The sequence below is a fragment of the Grampus griseus genome (genome assembly GCF_964374135.1).
Source record: "Grampus griseus genome assembly, chromosome: 5".
Lineage (NCBI taxonomy): Eukaryota > Metazoa > Chordata > Mammalia > Artiodactyla > Delphinidae > Grampus > Grampus griseus.
In genome coordinates, this window is record NC_138998.1 from 32,794,843 (window position 1) to 32,814,442 (window position 19,600).

A 19,600-nucleotide genomic window follows, 5' to 3' on the forward strand; every position below is an offset into this window, starting at 1 on the left:
GACACATTCTCACTGCAGAGAGACCCAGGGCTGGGAGGCATGCTCAGCCCAAGCCTCTGCTAACAAGGATGATGACAGCAAATGTTTTCTGAGAGCTCACAGCACACCAAAGACTGACCTGAAGGCTCTCCATGCTCTGTCTCGTTTAATCCTCATAACAACTGGGGGAGGCTGGTAGATTATCCAGATTATCCTATTCTAGAGATGAGGAGACTGAGGCTAAGAGGGTTAAGGGAACTCATCAAAGTCTGAGTTAGTCTGTGGCTGACACAGCGCCAAGCTAGGACAATGAAACTCAGAAACTTCTGCTTAAAAGACAATGAGGGATCTTATATAATAGTGGACATGTGACTTTCAGCAAAGGGAAATTGGGATGGTCTCGGACAATTGGTTGTTTTCAGAAAGTGAGGATGTTTTCAGTTCTCCAGGGTGAGCATTAGAAGATGCTACCCATTGGCCTAACTGTGCCAACTTGAGCAGCCAGAGGAAATAACAATGACGGCTATCGGGAACAACTTGATTCTGGGAGACAAAACCCATAGATGACACCACTAATTAAAATTATTGATGATAAGATACACATGAATTGCCAAAATGCTAGCAAACCAGGTCAGTGTGTGATAATGAGGGGACAGTGAATTGTGAACAGCTGAGCAAGGGAACAAAGCCACTACACTTCTGCTCCATGTCAGGGAAAGACACCAGGCTACGAGGAACCAAGGCCCCTGGAAAAAGTGAGGGCTCAAAATTCTCCTTGAGGTGGCAGACACATTTTAAAAAATGAACCTAGCATAAAATACACATCTCTTGTTTAAACATCCTAAGTGATACAAGTGTGTTTTGTATCTAACAGAAATTTAATTGGTTATAAAACCCAGAATCTGTAAACTGAACTTGTCTGAAATATTATTTTGTTTGTTTCTGATAAACTGCCCAAAACTCTGGAAGGTTTTTTTTTTTTTTTAACATAGAAATACATCTTTGTCCATGGTAGTAATGCTTTTGCAACAGATTTAATTATAGATGTGCTAATAAGTTCTGAAATCATTATAATAATCTGTGTTTGTTTAAGGTGATTAAAGCATTTAGGAGCCCTTCATAATGAAGTATTCAGGAGAAAGTGATTAGATCGGAAACTGGTATTCCAGTGACTAAGAGAATCTGATTATTAAAACTTGTTTTATTAGTTGGTAAGTAATGCTTAAATGCTCAGATTTGTTTGGTAGATTTATAGACTGAACAAACTGAGCACTAAACAAAGTACAAATAGTGGAAGTGTTTTTTATACAGAAACTCTCCTATTTCATTAAGATCTTAGCACCACCCATCTCTAGATGTAAGGCGGCTCAGGAAGGAATGAGTTCCTCTGGCCAGAGGGTGGCCCGCAGGATTCTTCCTCCATCCGGCACTTACCAAACACCGTCATGTGCCTCACGAAGCTCACGTCCCCCACACTGTCCTGAAGACACCTGAGGACCAGGACAGCTGTGGTCAGGCGCTGTCCACAGCACAGTCTCGCCCCTCCCGCAGTACCCCCCTCCCCAGGCTCTGCCCCGGGCCACTGGCTAACAGGGCTTCACCCACAGTTTCCCAGGCTTCAGTCCGTCCTCACAGAGGTGATGGCCCTGTCTGAAGACCCTTTGAATCCCCACAGCCAAGCCAGGTCTGAAGCAAGCAGGAGCCCCCTAAGCTACATCCCAGGCAACTCTGGGGAGGGAGGCTGCAAAAGAGGAACCCACCACCTTCCTCTTCGAAGGCAGCCAAAAGCAACAGATTAAAAAAAAAAAAAAAAAAGGTTTAAAGCCTTTTACATAGAGGTTAAAAACTCTAGACAGGCTTGGACTCCCGGCCAGTTTTGCTCTGGTTTTGAGCAGCAGCTATGTCTTTTGCAGGGCGTGGAGTATGGAGAGGTGCCTGCAGGCAGGGGGCTGAGAGGGAGGTGGGGAGAAGCAGCATGCGTCCCTGACACAGAGATACTCAGGTAGAGAGAAGCAGCTGGTGTAGGGGAGGGTTCCCAGCCCTTGGCCCAGCTGGGAGTCCAAGCCTGTGTCCATGGATCCCAGAAACCTCCCTGGTCCAGACCCCTCCATCTGGGGAGACGAGCGGGGCTCCCCCACAGAAGACTGCCCCTCAGGACGGGCAGGAACGAGGGTGGGCCGTGGGAGGCACTCGAGACCCTGTGTTTCACACCGACACTCTAGGTGGTCTGGGGCAGGCCCCGTCCACTCCCTGTGCCTTAGTTTCCCCATCATCAGAGTGAGGAAGAGGAGCAAGGGGGCCCCACTCACTTGAAGGCCCCTGAGTAGCCGAAGTACGGTTCATGGGAGTTGCAGGCGCACTTGTCGGTCCCCTTCCCCGCACACAGTTGGCACAGTTTGGGGAAAGCCGTCTGATCCGCACAGGGGACGCAGCTGTCCGCGAAGAACTTAGCCGCTGCTGCTCAACACGGAGACACACGGACCTCAGGGCATGAGCTGCCGGGGCCCCTTGGTCACGCATGCGTGTGTGTGTGTGTGTGTGTGTGTGTGTGTCCGTATGTGAGAGCCCAGAGGTCTGCATGCACTGCCTGGGACTGTCATGAGGAAGTGGGTGTGCAGAGGTGGCCGACAGTGCCCGGGTCTGAGGGCGTGGCTGGCTCACGCGTGGTCCCGGGGCTCCAGCCCAAAAGAAGCTTCCCAGCCTGTCCCCTGCAGGGTGCGAAAACTGCTGAGCTGCACTGACCCAAGCTGCAGCCCCAGCACCACTCACCTGGTTAGCTCACCAACACGGAGGCTCGGGGGTGGTGGGGGAGGCCGCAGGACTCTAAACACGCAGGAACCCCCGACAGCCCTTCCTTATCTCAGGACGTGGTCCCACCCACCCCTCTCCTCTTCTGATCCAGGGTCTGTGGTGGCTCCCGGGGATCCCTCTTCCAGGAACTCATGGGAGGGGGTTGGATTAACTTGCCTCATGGGCTCGGGGGTGTGCCAACAGCCACATCATAACCGCCCAGACAGACGTCCCACAGCATCTGACACCGGGGCAAGCAGGAATCCCAAGAAAGGGCAAACATAGCCAGAGCTGTGGCCCAGGCTGCAGCACCCCATCTGACCTCTGCAGCCCCAAACACAGGTGAAACATAAATGCTGCAGAGTCGGCAGGGCTCAAAAAGACACAATTTTGCAGAGCACAGAAAATTTGGCTGTCATCTTTCAGGGGCTGAAAAGGCACCCTAGGCTCACCATGACTCATCGGAACTGAACAAGAGACTGGAGTACACAAAAAATCATAGTTCTGGTCCACTCATCCCCTCTCGCCTTCATCCCAAGCCCTCACCCACAGCACTGAGGCCTGACTGCTGGCGGTATGGCGATCATCCCCAGTGAGCCTTCCTGGGCAGCTGGAAGGCAGTTCCCCTTTCTCATCAGCCTCCACGATGGCCCTTATCAAGCCAAACTGCTGGGATTACCGTGAATGTGGGGCTGCCAGGAGCTCAGAGACCGGGGTTCCTTTGCTGAGAGAAGGAAAGACTCAGCTGCCAGTTCCCAAGGCTCGCTGGTGCAGCAAACCCAGACAGCACACGTTTAAAGCAGGTTGTCCCCATCTTGGAGTTTATGAAACCTGTACGCCTGTTAGTGTTCGTAAGGCCCCAATAGAATCCACGTGGGTGCTGGGAGTAGGAGCCCTGCCTCAGGGCACCCCGTCCCAGCCAGCTTACCTTTTTCAACCAAGTCAGAGGGAAGAAGTATCCCGATGGGGATGTTCCACCCAGGAGACCATCCCAGGCCTGTGTGGCAGGACTTCTTGCCTTGGAGCTGGTTCAGCTGGAAATCACTGCCCTTCTTCACCACGGCTACAACATAATGGTGAGTCTGTGGATCTGAAAAGGAGCAGAGAAAGACGGGCCAAAGGAAGATGCCACATCATTGCCACTCATCTTACAGAGTGTGTGCAAAGGAACTTGGGGGGATCCTAGGACCTGCAACATCTCCTGGTAAGCAGGCAGAAAAGGAAAGGGAAAGGCCCTTGATTGACAGAAGAAAGGAAACTGCCCCTCTTCAAGGCAATACACTTGAGTTCTTTTTCTGCACCAGCTATTACAGGGCCTGCAGCTCCCAGTCATTGAGATTTACTGTTTCTCCCCACGGGCTCTTCTCCCTTCTCTGTCTGCAGCCTGGGCACGAAGATGAAGGTGTGGGGGGAAGGTATGGAGGGCGTCTCCAGGGTTTCGCCAGGGCCCTGCAAGCTGGACTCAAATTGAGACAGACCGTGCTCACACACACACTGGTGACACTCATGGACAAATATGGCAGGCACCCCATTCTTCGCCTCCCCAAACCCCATTCTTCAAACTGTGTTCTCTAGCAACTGCAGAGGACTTGGCACACGGAGAGGCTGTCCAGGTCTGTGTGTCTCCAGAGATGGGCGACCCCACCGGGCGGGCAGTGGACTCTGGACAACATGCCCGCTCTCACTCAGCAGCACAAGCAGCATTCCCATCAGGATGCTCAGAGTTCACAGCTTCCCAGAAAGAGCCAAGATCCCAGCCCCCATGAGTTAGCGGAGGTAACAGCCTCTCACAGTCTAGAGAACTCCAGCAGCTTTGTTCCCTGCAAGTGTAATGCCAACAGAGTCCCTGCCTTCTGCTGTGGCTGCTGTGTCAGAACAGAGACCTGGGTCCCCGTGGAAGACGCACCATCTTTTGACCCGTAGAATTCTGCCACGACGGGCTTCAGGTTGTAGGGGGCCAGGCCTGCCTCAAACACCAAACCTCCATCAATGGTCACAGCATCTGCTTTGTTTGCCTGAAAGAGAAAAGGCCAGACATGAATGAAGCCCCTCACCTCTGAGGAAGACTCACCTAACCCTCTGCCAGGGACACTTGACAAGTATCGCCATGGATACTTGGTATGGCTCAGACCTCCTCCGCCTCCCTAGTGTTGGCTCAAAAGCCTTCGCAGTGAGCTTTCCTCCGACTGTGCTCTTAAAACTACCACCTCATAAATGCTGGAAGCCCTCTGTTTCTCTCCTGAGCCCTTATCAACCATCTGACAAACATTTATTTATTGTTTGTCCTCCCCTTTGAAATGCAGCCTCCTCCAGGGTGGGGATGTTACTGTGTTGTTTTATCCTGCCAAATCCCAGCACCGACTACCAGTAGGTGTCCAATAAATGTTGAATTGAGTGAATGAGTTGTAGAATATTTCCATCCATAAGAAGTCATGGTTTGCACTCTTGAGTCTGGATTCCCTCTTCAAGGATCTCTCAGCCAAGAATTCCTTCCTCCCTGAGAGAAGCAGTAACTTCACAGCCTCTTCTCAAAAATGAGGTTGGATTATTCCCTACCCCTCATTTCCTCATGGAAATCTTTTTTTTTCAACTGGAAGTCTGTACCTCTCAATCTCCCCCACCTATATCTTTCCTCCTCCTACCCATCTCCCCTCCGGCAACCACCCGTTCTCTGTATCTATGACTCTGTTTCTGTTTTGTTATATTTGTTCATTTGTTTTGTCTTTTAGAGTCCACATATAAGTAAAATCATACAGCATTTGTCCTTTCTCTGTCTGACTTATTTCACTTAGTATAATACCTTCTGGGTCCACCCATGTTGTCACAAATGGCAAGATTTCATTCTTTTTTATGGGTAATATTCCATTGTATATATACACCACATCTTCTTTATCCATTCATCTACTGATGGACACTGAGGTTGCTTTTGTATCTTGGCTATTGTAAATAGTGCTTTTTATTCATTTCTTAATTGACATTTAAAGTAATTTGGCTTTTTATAAATTTAATACTACATTTCTGTATACTTGCCTCCCTTTACTCCATCTCATTTTTTCTTACATATATTTTACAATGTGTATTCATATATAAGTATATGTATACATATGTATATACATATATCAAGTTAGTATTCTGTTGGTTGCATGTATCAGAAACCAATTTAAGAAAAGGAGGGATTTAGTATAAAGGTAAAAGACAAGAAGGCCTTGTGAACACCATCAAGGTCAGAAGCAACAAGAACAGGTTTCAGTCCATCCCCATGGGCTCCAGCTCATGACTGAGGTTCTAGATGGTTCTCAGTCTTTCCTCCTTTTCACACATCTTCCCCCTCCTGCCCACCTCCTCCTCAAGTTCCAGTATCAGATGCAAAGACAATAGTCTTACAGATATCTCTTAACCAGGTCCCACAATTGCATAAGGTCATATATAAATATGAATGAATTAGAGAAAATAAATAAAGTTTGTGTACATCTTTATGACCCTTACTGAATATTTCCAAATTTTTCTCCAGAAATGATGTAGAAATTTATAATTTCTAATGCCCATAGCAATACATACCAATTTCACGCAAAACTACTGGCAAGAAATACTATCATTTAAGAAATGTTATCACATTACGAGATATAAACTGCTACCTTAAGGTGGTTTTATTTGCATCCTTTGATTATTATAAAGGATGAACATTTTCCTTTCCTTACTTGTATCATCTATTAGTTGTCATTTCTGTGAGTAGTTTGTTTATAGCTTGTTATTCTTAAGCATTTCTTATAAATTTAAATGACATCTTTACATAGCTTTTACACTACACTGTTTCGTTATAGCTGATGTGAATATATTTTTCTGTATGCTTAGGGCTTTAATTTTTTTCCTTTGTCAGAGACTTAAAATTTTTACATTTCTAAATTTGTCTACTTCTGTGATTTATCTTTTTATATCTATCTACATTAGTCAAATTGAGTCAAGCTGGGAGTTTATTTTGGTAAATGGATTAAAAATCTCACTTGATTTTATTTCTAAATGGCTATCCAGTTGTCCAACTAAAGAATCCTTTCTCAGACATTTGTTTGGAAAGTATGCCTTATCATACAATATCTAAATCTATGTGTATGTAACCATTAAGCCTAGGACCAGACTGCCTTAGTGTTGGACATTCATCATAGTTTGCATCTACATCATATCATGTAGATAATTAGACAGATGGATGTATGTATAGAAAGCTCGGAGTATGTCTGAATTTTGTTCTCTTCCAGATATTCTACATCTGTCCGAGGACCCTGTTCTTTGTAATGCTGTTATTAAATATGTTATAGTTTCAGGCAGGCCTCAGCTACTCCCCAGCTCATTTTATTTTTCATAATACTATTTTATATTCTCACCCATATTTCTTCTTAAGAATTGTAAACTTATTTTACTGACTTTTTAAATTTTATAATATAATTTTGATAACAATTATATTAAATTTATGAATTAACTTTGGGAAAATGTGCACATATATGAAGTTTAGTCTTCCTGTCTGGGAATATGGCATATGTTTTAATTTATTAATAAGTACTGTTCATTTGTCTCAGACTTTTGTATTACATTTATAATAATCTTGCGGATCTCTCATATGATTTTTTCCCTGCAACATTTTTCTGTATATCATTTTAAATGTAAATGAGATCACAATTTGAGGTTATTTTTCCCCAACTAGTGACTGTTGATATATGAAAATGACATTAATTGTGATATATTTATCTTTTACCAAACTAATTTTTTCATTAATAATTATGGTAACATTTCTCTTGATTCCATTGTACTTTCTAGGCATGCAAGCATCTGAAAATATTGATATTTTGTTTGTTTCTATCTCATATGTATTTTATATCATTGCATTACTAGGAAATTCCAAAAACAATATTAAGTAATAATAGTGATACTACAGCTTCTTGTTTATTTCTGAGTCTTTATAGATTTCTCTTTCAGTGCAATTCTGGCTTTGCTTTACCGTGGCCATTTTCACTGAATCCTTCTCTATCAGTTGTTTAATTATTATTATTGTTGTTTTCACTATTAATGAATGTTGAGCACCTATATTTTCATCTACACATAGTCTCTGTACTTTCAAGTCTTTAGCTTATTTCTTTCTCCTCTAAAGCATGGTCTAGTTCCTTGCTAGAGAGAAAGTTGTTCTGAAGCAATAAACTATAACAAGTACAAAAAAAGAAGGAGAAAGTATGGATTTTCTTCCACTCTTCTTAGGCAGCAGTGACTTACCACAATGGCCTTGATGCACTCAAGGTAAGAGGTTCTCTCCACACAGGTGACATGAGGACCCTCCACTGAAAGGACATTATTCATGTTGTCACGGAAGCTGTAGCATTTATTGGCCTCATGACTTGAGATAGTGCACCATCTCACAGTTTTTTCAGGGACAGCCAGAAACAGCCCTACGGGAGACAGGCCAGGGGTGTAAGTGACCCACAGCACTCACCTTTCTCTGCTGTAAGAAGAAGGTAAAGACAAGGTCAAGGGTTGGCTGAGAGGGGTAGACACACATTGGACTGGCTGCCTGGCCCACATAAATTCTCAGGTCCCATTTCTCTGGTTGTGCCTTTTCCCTTGGAGAAAAAAGCCAAAGCATCCCCCAAAAGTTAAATACAGAATTATCATATGACCCAGAAATTCCACTCATAAGTATATACCCAAAAGAATTGAAAACAGATACTCAAATACATATATACAAATATTCAGAGCAGCACTTTTCACAATGGTCAAAAAAGGTGGAAACAACCCAAATGCACAGCAATGAATGAATTGATAAGCAAAATATAGTACATCCACAAAATGGAATATAATCTACCGTGAAAAGAGTAAAGTACTGCTACATGCTACAGCACTGATAAAGCTCAAAAATAATACGTTAAATGAAAGAAGCCAGACACAAGAGGCCACACATTATATGACTCCATTTATATGAAATATCTAGAATAAGTAAATCTACAGAGGCAGAAAGCAAATTGGTGGTGGCCAGGGGCTGGGGAAGAGGAGGATGCGTACAGGATGCTCTCTTGGGGTGTTGGAACTATGGTGGAACTAGATAGAGGTGGTAGTTGCATAACCCTGTGAACATACTAAATACCACTGAATTGTACACTTTTAAATGACTAATTTCATTTTAGTGAATTTCACACCAAAAAAGAAAATAGCATTATGGGAAGGAAGATTTGGGCCTAATGATTTAATCTTTGTCTTGGCATTAGATACTCTAACCTTACATGGTAGTAACTGCTGGGGCATTAAAATCAGTGTCTGTTCATTTCACTGGCACTTTAGGCTGTAGTAATTAGTGTTAACAATAATGCAAAGGCAAAATGCTGTTTACAGAACTGTGGTATTTGAGCAAAATGTCATCTTAGATGAAATCTAGCAGATGCAAGTAACAGCAGTCACAGCTATGAATTTTTGAGAAGGCCCTGTGTGTCAGGCCAGGCACATGACCCTCCTCGAGTGCCCACAATTGTCCTGCTGGTTAAATACTGGTGTTCCCATTTTGTAGATGAATTTAAACAAGCAAACAAAAAAAACTGTCAGAGACATCAAATAACTTGAGATGAAGCTAATACTTGAAACACCCAGGTCTGTTTGACTCCAAAGCCTGTATTGTGTTTTAACTGTCTGCAAGTAGGAAATATCAAAATAAATGGGACAGGAGATGTCAAATTTCCTTAGAGAGAATCCCATACCAAAGACAGGGAGTGACAAATGGAGTGCTTCAGCTCTGTTTTGAACAGGTCTTCGATAGTAGCCGCCAGGGTAGAAGAGCCAGTGAGAGAATGGAGCTGTCAGGACAGATGCCCTTGCGCAGAATAGAAGTGTGTGGAGTAATAGCTCATATTGCACTTTGAGCCTTTCAAAGCATGTTTACTCTGCTTGCCAATACAGATTCTTAAAACGTTTCTGCTCTTAGAAATGACTGATAACTGTAGAGACAATACAACTCTATAAATGAAAATAGCTTTGTAAGCAGGTTAAGTTACACAAAGAGCCACTGTATACAATTGCAGTTTTTTTTTTTTCCAAAGGTTTGCACTTACTGAGAAAGCCTTTTTGAAAGTCTATTTTCAGTCACCTGTGCTTATGGTCAAATGATTAAAACTGTAGCTTTTGAATTTCTGATGTTTTTAAATTATTTATTTATTTATTATTGAATGAAAGATTCTTTAAATTCTACCGTGCTTTACAATTTCCAAAAGTTTCACACAGATAATTTCATATAATTCTATAATAACCTTTTATTCCCTCTCCTACCTATATATTGCCCCTCATCCCCTCCCTCTCCCCAGTGGTAATCACTAGTTCATTCAGTGTGAGTATAAAATAGGGTGAATGATATTCACATCATTAGGGGAAACGCTAAAGTCTGGACAAAAACATGGTACTAAAGCAGGGAACTAAACAAATGCAAAACAAATAAAACATAAAACAAACAAACAAAAAATCAAACCAGGATGGGCTTCTATTTCCACCTATGAGAAATAACTGATATGGGACTTGCCCTAGCACTTTAAACAGGTGAGAAAAAAAAAAAAACCTGGGGAAAAACATACAAAAAAAATGTTTTAACACATTGGACAACAGGAAGTGCAGGACTGTGATCCCCGAGAGAAGGGAAACAAATAAAGTAAGCCCTGTAATCACACTAGCTTTCTTCCTGGACAAAATGTCCAGATAGCAGGGCAGAGAAGAGAAAAGAAACAGCCCGATGGTCACCCCAAGTTGAGGAGACAGAGACCATAGTTTGGTAAGGTGGAGGCAATTAGAATGTGCAGCACAGGGTACCAAAGAGCAGGGAATGCAAAAAGAGAGGAGAAAGAGAAGAGAGATTGAGATCCAGAATTGTCATACCTTGGAGATTCTGGCTAAATATCAATTTGAGCATTGTGGAGGCCAGGCAAGGACAACTGCTAGGGAAAGAAAATTTAATAGGGAGCCTAAACCAAACATTTCTCAGAACTCAAATGGGGTTAGGAATCATTTGGGTTCCCACCATTCAGAGTGGAGAAAATCTTATTGAATAAATAGTACATTTATGAAAGATTCCATAAGTAAGCTAAACTAGATCTAGAAAGAAGGGTATTCTAGACACTGCCTAAACATCTTGAAAAATAGTCTTGAGAAGGTTAAGCTGATCTGAAGACATTATGAGTGCCTGTCAGAAAAAAAGGTTGACACTCCTTAAATTAAAAAAAAAAAAGCAAAAACCAAAATACAGTACTCAGCAAGGTAAAATTCACAGTATCCAGCAACCAATAAAATTAATACACAAGTGAAGGTGCAGGAAAATGTAATCCATAACCAGGAGGAAAATCAGTCAATACAATCAGAACCAGAAATGAAAGAGATGAGGAAATTAACAGAAAATAGCTTTAAAACAGCTATTTTAAATGTTATAAGTATGCTCGGAGCACTAAAGAAAAACATGAACATCAGTGCTGCTGGGGGATGCGGCGCTTCCTTTCTGCTCCCATGCTTGTTGTGGTGCCACCAGACATGCCCTCAACATGCAAAATGATGCCAGAGAGTTCGTGGACCTGTATTTGCCGCAGAAATACTCTGCCAGCAACTGCATCATCGGCGCCAAAGACCACGCGTCAGTCCAGGTGAACTTGGCTGAGGTTAACAAAGTAACAGGCAGGTTCAACACCCAGTTCAAAACCTAGGCTATCTGTGGGGCCATTCACAGGATGGGAGAGTCAGATGATGCCATTCTCCGACTGGCCAAGGCCCATGGCATCCTCTCAAAGAACTTCTGACTGGAGAGGATCATGGATGTGGAATATTTGCCATAAGTAAATAGTGAACCCTACCCCCAAGAAAAGAAAAACATGAGCATAATGAGGATACAAATATAAGATGTAAGGAGCCAAAAAGAATTCCTATAAATGAAAAATAGAATATCTGAAATAAAAATTCCAGTGGATGAGATTAACAGCTGATTAGATATGCGGAAGAAAAAAGATGATCTAGAAGACATTACTACAAACTATCTAAAATGAAGCAGAGAGAAAGAAAGATAGAAAAACAAATGAGCAGAGCCTCAGTGACTTGTCATACAGTATCAAGTGATCTAACATATGTGTAACTGGAGTCCAGGATAAAAAAGGGGGGAAGGGGCAAGAAAAAAATATGTGAAGAAAGATTTGGCCAGAATTTTTCCTAATATTATGAAAACTACAAACTCCCAGTTCTAAAGCAACCAGAGAAAAGAGACAAAATTAGGTACAGAGGAGCAAAGACAATAAATATCTCAGACTTTTTGTCAGAAACCACACAAGTCATAGACAATGGAATATCCTTAAAGTGCTAAAAGAAAAATAACTTGCTAACCTAGAAATCTAAAACCAATGAAAATAACTTTCAGAACTGAAGGCAAAAATAAACTTTTCCAGACAAACAAATGTTGGGAGAATTTGGGTACAGCAAACTTGCACTATAATGAATGTTAAAGGAAGTTCCAGACCCAAGTGGTTACACTCATGAAATCTATCAAACACTTAACAGAAATAACACCAATGTGGCAAAAACTATCTTATAAAGTAAAGGAGAAAGTAATACTCCTAACTCATTTTCTAAGGCCAGCATTAACCTGATACCAAATCCAAACAAAGACATTATAAGTAAAGAAAACTACAACCAAATATCCCCCATGAACATAGACACAAAAATCATTTACAAAATATTAACAAATCAAACGCAGCCAAAAAAAAATTCTTAAGTACATGAACACACACACACACACACACACACACACACACACACACACACAGGTTTATCCCTTGTCCAGGAATGTGAAGTTGAATTAATGTGCAAAAACTAATCAGTATAGCTCACCATATTACAGAATAAAACAGAAAAATTCATACGATTATCTCTATAGAACAGAAAAGGCACTTGCCAATTCAAAATTCCAAGCAAAGTAAGAATAGAAAGGAATGTCCTCAACCTGATAAAGAACATCTACAAAAAACCCCACAGTTAATATTATACCTAATGGTGAAAGACTGAATGCTTTCCCCTTCAGGTCAGAAACAAGGCAAAGATTGACATTCTCTTCACTTCTGTTTAACACTGTATTAGAGGTCTTAACCATTTTAACAAAGCTCAAAAGAGAAACAAAAGGCATACAGGTTGGAAAAGAAGATAGAAAATTGTCTATATTCACAGATAACATGTTTCTCTACACAGAAAATTTTAAGGAATAAATGATTTAGAAAGGTCTTAGGATCTGAGGTCAAAGCGCTAAAATCAGTTGAATCTCTACAAAGCTAAAAAGAAAAAACTGTAAAATGAAACTTTAAAAATACTACTTACGGGCTTCCCTGGTGGCGCCGTGGTTGAGAGTCCGCCTGCCGATGCAGGGGACGCAGGTTCGTGCCCAGGTCCGGGAAGATCCCACGTGCAGCGGAGCGGCTGGGCCCGTGAGCCATGGCCGCTGAGCCTGTGCGTCCGTAGCCTGTGCTCCGCAACGGGAGAGGCCACAACAGAGAGAGGCCCGCGTACCGCAAAAAATAAATAAATAAATAAATAAATAATAATACTTACAATGGCTTTCAAAGATATGAAATATCAGAACTTCCCTGGTGGTCCAGTGGTAAAAAAAAACCCACCTTCCAATGCAGGGGACACAGGTTCCATTCCTGGTGGAGGAACTAAGATCCCACATGCCGCGGGGCAACTAAGCCCTTGTGCCACAACTACTGAGCTCACATGCCTCAACAAGAGAGCCCACCTGCCGCCAACTACAGAGCCCACGCGCTCTGGAGCCTGCGCACCACAACGAAAGAGAGAAAAACCTGCATGCCACAAGTAGAGAGAAGCCTGCGCACCACAACAAAGAGCCCGTGCCGCAACGAAAGATCCCATATGCCTCAACGAAGATCCAGCGTTCCACAACTAAGACCTGATACAGCCAAGAAAAATGAAAGAAAATAAGAAAAAAAATCTAAAATAGATATATATATGAAATATTAGGGATACATTTAACAAATTATGAACAAGAACTGTACATGAAAACTACAAAAAATTTCCAAGATAAATGAAAGAAGACCTAAATAAATAGATATAGAATGTTCATGGATTAGAAAACTCAATATTGTTAAGATGCCAAGCCTCAAAATAATCTATAAATTAAATGCTATCTCAATAATAATCTAAGCCTAATTGTTTTTTATAGAATTTGATAACCTGATTCAAAATTGTGTTTGGATATGCAAAAGATCTAAATGGCCAAACCAACATTGAAGTAGTACAATAGAGTTGGAGGATTTATACTACCTGATTTCAAGACTTATTATAAAGCTACGGTAACCAAGACAGTGTGATATTGCCACAAGGAGAGATATAAAGCTTAATGTAACAGAACAGAGAGTCTAGAAATTGACCCATATATATAGGGTCAGTAGATTTTCAACAAAGCTGCCAAGGTAATTCAGTGAAGAAAGGATATTTTTTTCGAAAACAAGTCCTGGAATAACTGGATATCCATATGAGAAAAGTGAATCCCAACTCTTACTTTATACCATACACAAAAATTAACTAAAAATGTATCATAGACCAAAACATAAAAGCTGAAGCTATAAAACTTCTAAAATAAAACAAAGAGGAAACTATTGCAACTTTGGGGGTAGCCAATTATATCAATATTTTTAGAGAGGACACAAAACATAATAACAAAAAATAAAAATTAGGTAAGGGAACCTGATCAAAATGTAAAACATCTGCTCTTCAGAAGGTATCATTTAGAAAATGGAGGGCTTCCCTGGTGGCACAGTGAATCCGCCTGCCAATGCAGGGGACACGGGTTTGAGCCCTGGTCCAGGAAGATCCCAGATGCCGTGGAGAAACTAAGCCCATGCGCCACAACTACTGAGCCAGCGAGACTAGAGCCTGTGCTCTGAAACACGAGAAGCCACTGAAATGAGAAGCTCGCGCATGGCAACAAAGAGTAGCCCCCGCTCACCATAACTAGAGAAAGCCCATGTGCCGCAACAAAGACCCAGCACAGCCAAAAATAAATAAATAAAATTAATTATTTTATTGGTGATGTGATGAATTGGGAGATTGGGATTGACATATATACACTAATATGTATAAAATGGATAACTAATAAGAACCTGCTGTTTACAAAAATAGAATTCAAAAATTCAAAAAAAAATAATTAATTAAAAAAAAAGAAAATGGAAAGCTAAGCTACAACATTATTACTCATCAGGGAAATGCAATTTAAAACCATTGTGAGGTAGTACACACACCTATCAGAATGGCTAAATGTGAAAATATTGACAACACCAAGTGTTAGCGGGATGTGGAGCAACTGAAATTATCATATTGTGGGTGGGAATGGAAAATGGTACAACTACTCAAAAAAGTTTGACATTTTCTTAACAAGTTACCATTATGACCCAGCAATGCTACTCCTAGATATTTACCCAAAACAAATGAAAATATATGTCCACCCAAAGACTTGTACACTAACATTCATAGCAGCTTTAGTCATAATATCCCAAACTGGAGACAACCTAAACATCCACTAACAAATGAATGGAAAACAAACTGTGATAAAGTCATACCATGGAATACTACTCAGCGATAAAAAGGAATGAACTTTGATACATACAACAATGTGGATAAATCTCTAAACAATTGTGCTGAATGAAACAAGCCAGTTACAAAAGACTATGTAGTGCATGATTCCATTTACATGAAATCCTAGAAAAGGAAAAACTTACCTAAAGTGGGAAAAAATGCGAATGACAGGGAAGGGGTAGGGGACAGTTTGGGAGTGATGGAAATGTTCTATATTTTGATTGTGGTGGTAGTTATGGGGGTAGGCATATTTCTTGAAATTCATTGAACTGTATGTATACTTGTAGGAGACCATTTTATTAAAAGTAAGTTATGCTTCAATAAAAATGATTTTAAAAAGAAAGAGTGTGTGCAAGCAAGCTAAGTGTCAATGGAGTCAAGTAACCTAAACTAGGCCAGCCATCAACAACACTCCATCCAACTATGTGACAATTTCAAGAAGGGGCAATCAGAGCCCACTGTGAATATTTCAATCTGCTCTAGAAGGGAAAAGCTGCTGGTGGCCACATGCTCACTGCGTGGAGAAATCTCTTCCCCGGAAGAGCAAAAGGTAGAGAAAGGAGGTGGCAGCCAAGGTGGAGGTACAGGCTGTACTGAGCCCCTGGTTCTTGGCTCTTGCAAGGCCTACTGATCACCATTCCCACTCCTCTGACACTTTTAGTTTAAGCTAGTTTGGTTACATTCCTGTCATCTGCCACCAGAAGGGTTTTTATAGGAAGAGAACACTGAGCTTTGAAGAAAGCACGTCCTCGATTCCAGCCTTGTCCAGTGGCCAAGAGAGAAGGAATGTTGGGATGGAGTGGGCGGAGGGCCAGGGAGAGGCAGCTCTTGCCTCTGTTTAGTAAACACAGAGCCGACTGGGAAAGTGAACTTTTGGTCAGTGCCTGACACTGCCAAGAGAGGGGATGGGGGAAGAACAAACAACAGAAGCCCTGTTCAGGAAGAATACGGGAGAGGCCAGGGGGCTGCACTCTGGATTTTCTGCAGCCATAGTTGGACCACAGCTGTAGCAACATTGCCAGCCTTCCCCAGCCCCATCAGAGCTCCCCGTGTGGCCCTAGGTGGCAGCACTGGGCCAAGGAGGGCCACCCCCATCCCTGAAAGCACTCCTTGCCTTTCCTGCCTTCTTCTGCTCAGCCCAGGTTATGCCTCCCCCCATGATAGATACCCTACCCCAGAAATGATTTAAGACAGCCTGAGACCTGACAGAATCAGGGCTGGACAGAACCCAGTTGTCCCGCCAGGCAGGGGTCTCCACCTGCATGAGGTTAGTGACTTTGCACCATTACCTTCCTTACAGTTACCCAGCCAAGAGCCCTGACAGCCCCCCGACGGGGTCCCCTACATTTACGTGCAGGATTTTTTTTCCAGTGATAACTCACCTGTGCCTACAGCTCTGCCCTTAGGTACATGACTTCATGTCACTTTCACAGCAACTGTGTGTTTGCTGTGAAAAAGTAATTTCTACTGAACTGAGGAGGAAATCAGCTCAGAGAGGAGGGCAAGGGACCACCCAGTCACATGGCACCGAGTGGCAGGTGGATTCCATTCTAGGGTGATTGTTTCTCCCCTATATTCCTCCACCTGCCTAGTGTGTAGTCGGGATGGGAGGCATTGTACAGTTCAGAGCAGGAAAGATCCTTCTGGTTAGATACCTGACATGACAAGCTTACCTGATGTGCCCCTCCCCCTCTTAATAATAGTCCTTGAGCCCTCGGAAAAAATCCCTTCTCTCCTCTGACCCTGTTTCCTTCACTGTAAACTGGACGAACAGCCTCCAGGCCAGGGGTCATGAACTTTTTCTGTACTGGGCTAGCTAGGCAATTACTAGCTTTGTGGGCCATACAGTCTTTGTGGCAACTCTCTACTCTGCCCTTAAAGCCTGAAAGCAGCCATGGACAAATACCTGAATGAGCATGATCGTGTTGCAATGAAGTTTTATTTATGGACGCTGACATTTGAATTTCACATAATTCTTATGTGTCAAGCTATTTTTCTTTTTATTTTCTTTCACACATGTAAAAATGTAAAACCCATTCTTAGCTCGTTCGGCTGTATATCAGGCAGCTGGCGGGATTTGGTCAGCTGGTCAGAGTTTGCGAACTCCTGCGCTAGCCTGCAGGGTTTCTGCAAGGGCGAAAGTTGGTCAGGTGCACTGATGAACCACCGGCGGTGGAAGGCACTTTGGAGCCAGCCAGGCGCTGGGTTGCTTCGAAGCCTCCTAGACGAGACAGTGCAGTGTCCCGCCGTGGCTGACCCTCGGCTGGCACCCGGTCCCATCCTAAACGGCCGGCCCCCACCCGGCTCCCAGTGCGCACTCACCCAGGGCCCCCGCGCACAGCACGGAGTAGACCGCGAGCCTCATTCTCCTCGGCGGCGCGCGACTCCTACCCGGCTCTCGGGGCCTCGGCCAACTTTACCTGCCCGCGAGGGAGCGGATCCGCCTCCTCCGAAGGGTTCGCCCTTCCGGCCCATCGCCCTCGCCACACCCCCACCCCTCTCCCAGACAGCTCGCAGGGGCTCGCTGCGGCTGCACCTCTGCCCAGCGCCCGGAACTGAGAGGCTGGATCTTTGCTCGCGGGCTAGTAGTCCGCACCCCGGAGGTACGAACCACAGCAACCCCGGAGCCCACTGGACAGAGAAGCCGAGGCCCAAGATGAGAGTGACCGCCCGGGCCCCAGGTTAGTTACTAGAATGCGGGTTCCTTGACCCCTGGACCTTCATCTAGACAAGCAACTCTTCGATGTCTCCAACACAGACTCTTCGGGACTGAGGGGCGGTCCACTAGGTGAACACTGTGGACCCTTCCCCCAGGAGAGCATGTGCACATGCTTACACAACGTTTTGAACGCAATTTTCAGGTATCCTCAGACTCTTCCTCCAAAAGCGTCTCGGTTGCCCACTCCGGGTCCCTCCCCCACCCCCAATCCCCCTGACACCGTCTCCTGCAACCCTGGCTGAAGTCTGAGGTCAAGTGAAGCGCTGAACCCTGGGAGGGCTGCTTCTACTCACCAGTGCAGCCCGCAGCCCCATCCTCCTGAAGTCTATGAGCTCTGCCTGGGGGAAGTCTTCCGAATTTAGGTTTTTCAAAATTTTTCTTTAAGTGTAATAAACATACATAAAACTTAACATATCCTAAGTATACAACTTGAGCAATTATCACCAAGTGAGCACACCCCTGTAACCAGCACCCACATCAAGAAACAGAACGTTAACAGAGTGGGGGGTGCCTCTCCTCCAATTACTTCCCATCTCCCCACAAAGATATCCATTATCTTGACTTCTGGCAACATAGACTAATTCTGCTGACTGTTTAACTTTACAGAGATGGAATCATACAATATGTACAATGTTGCATCTGACTTCTTTCTGGTTACATTTGTAAGATTCATCTATGTTGTTGTGTATAGTTGCCCGTCAGGAGATCTTGGTGTTGCATATGACCCCATATTGTATATGCAGGACTTGCTATTTATCCTGCCTGTTGGTGATAGTGGTTTCTAGTGGGCTCTTATAGTGAGTGCTGCTGTGAACATTCTAGTACATGTCTTTTCCTGCACACAGGTATATATTTCTGCAGGATATTTTCCTGGGAGAGTAACTGCTTGGTAATAAAGTAGGCGTATGTTCAACTCACAGATACTGCCAAACACTTTTCCCAAGTGGTTGAACCAATTTCCACTCCCACATTAAGAGTACAAGAGTTTGGCTGTTCCACATTTTTACTGTTTTGCTGGGAGTGTTGTTGGTTTTGCACCATAATTTTGAGTTTTTCTGATGACTAATGAGGTTGAGTATCTTTATATGCTTATTAGCTATTTAAATGCCCTCTTGTTCAAGTCTTTTGCCCTGGATACATTTTAAGTAGACTTTCTCTCAAGGTAAGTATTAGGACTGGCAATATAGTAATTCAAACCACAAACCAAGACTCATCTAATAAAGCATCCTCAAAACTGAGTCTTAAGACTGTAAGAATGTATTATAATTGAATTTAAACAGTTTATTATTTTAGCCCACCATAACTCTTTATTCTGCCCCCCTCTTCTTGTGCGCAAAGGGTGAATCTTTGCTAAGGAAATACTGTTGTTTGTTTCAGCTCCTACCAAAATTATGAAAAGTTCTTCCCTCTGTCAGAGATTAACCCTGCCTTCCACTGAGGCCAGAGATAGTCCTGAGGGAGTAAGAAGAGGTTGTAAGTCACAGA

The 19,600-nt window shown here is 43.2% G+C and overlaps 1 protein-coding gene and 1 pseudogene across 3 annotated transcripts in view; one reads left to right on the plus strand and one right to left on the minus strand.

Moving 5' to 3' along the window:
* The window catches only part of LOC309822370 (inhibitor of carbonic anhydrase), a 40,440-nt gene extending 22,602 nt beyond the window's left edge, over positions 1–17,838 (minus strand). Inside the window, exons 1-6 of one of the 2 annotated variants that reach the window (XM_082654135.1) lie at positions 17,719–17,838; positions 8,026–8,198; positions 4,676–4,784; positions 3,698–3,859; positions 2,289–2,436; positions 1,414–1,469 (exon numbers count right to left, since the gene is read on the minus strand). In XM_082654135.1, coding sequence (XP_082510261.1) covers positions 1,414–1,469; positions 2,289–2,436; positions 3,698–3,859; positions 4,676–4,784; positions 8,026–8,198; positions 17,719–17,761 — 691 coding nt within the window. In that variant the 5' untranslated portion in view covers positions 17,762–17,838. The remainder of the gene's footprint in view (positions 1–1,413; positions 1,470–2,288; positions 2,437–3,697; positions 3,860–4,675; positions 4,785–8,025; positions 8,199–17,718) is intronic. The other variant, XM_082654136.1, reaches the window with a different exon arrangement.
* Positions 11,313–11,564, plus strand: LOC309822590 (small ribosomal subunit protein eS21-like; annotated as a pseudogene). The gene has a single exon. The product of its transcript is annotated as a small ribosomal subunit protein eS21-like (transcript).
* Positions 17,839–19,600: the final 1,762 nt, after the last annotated feature.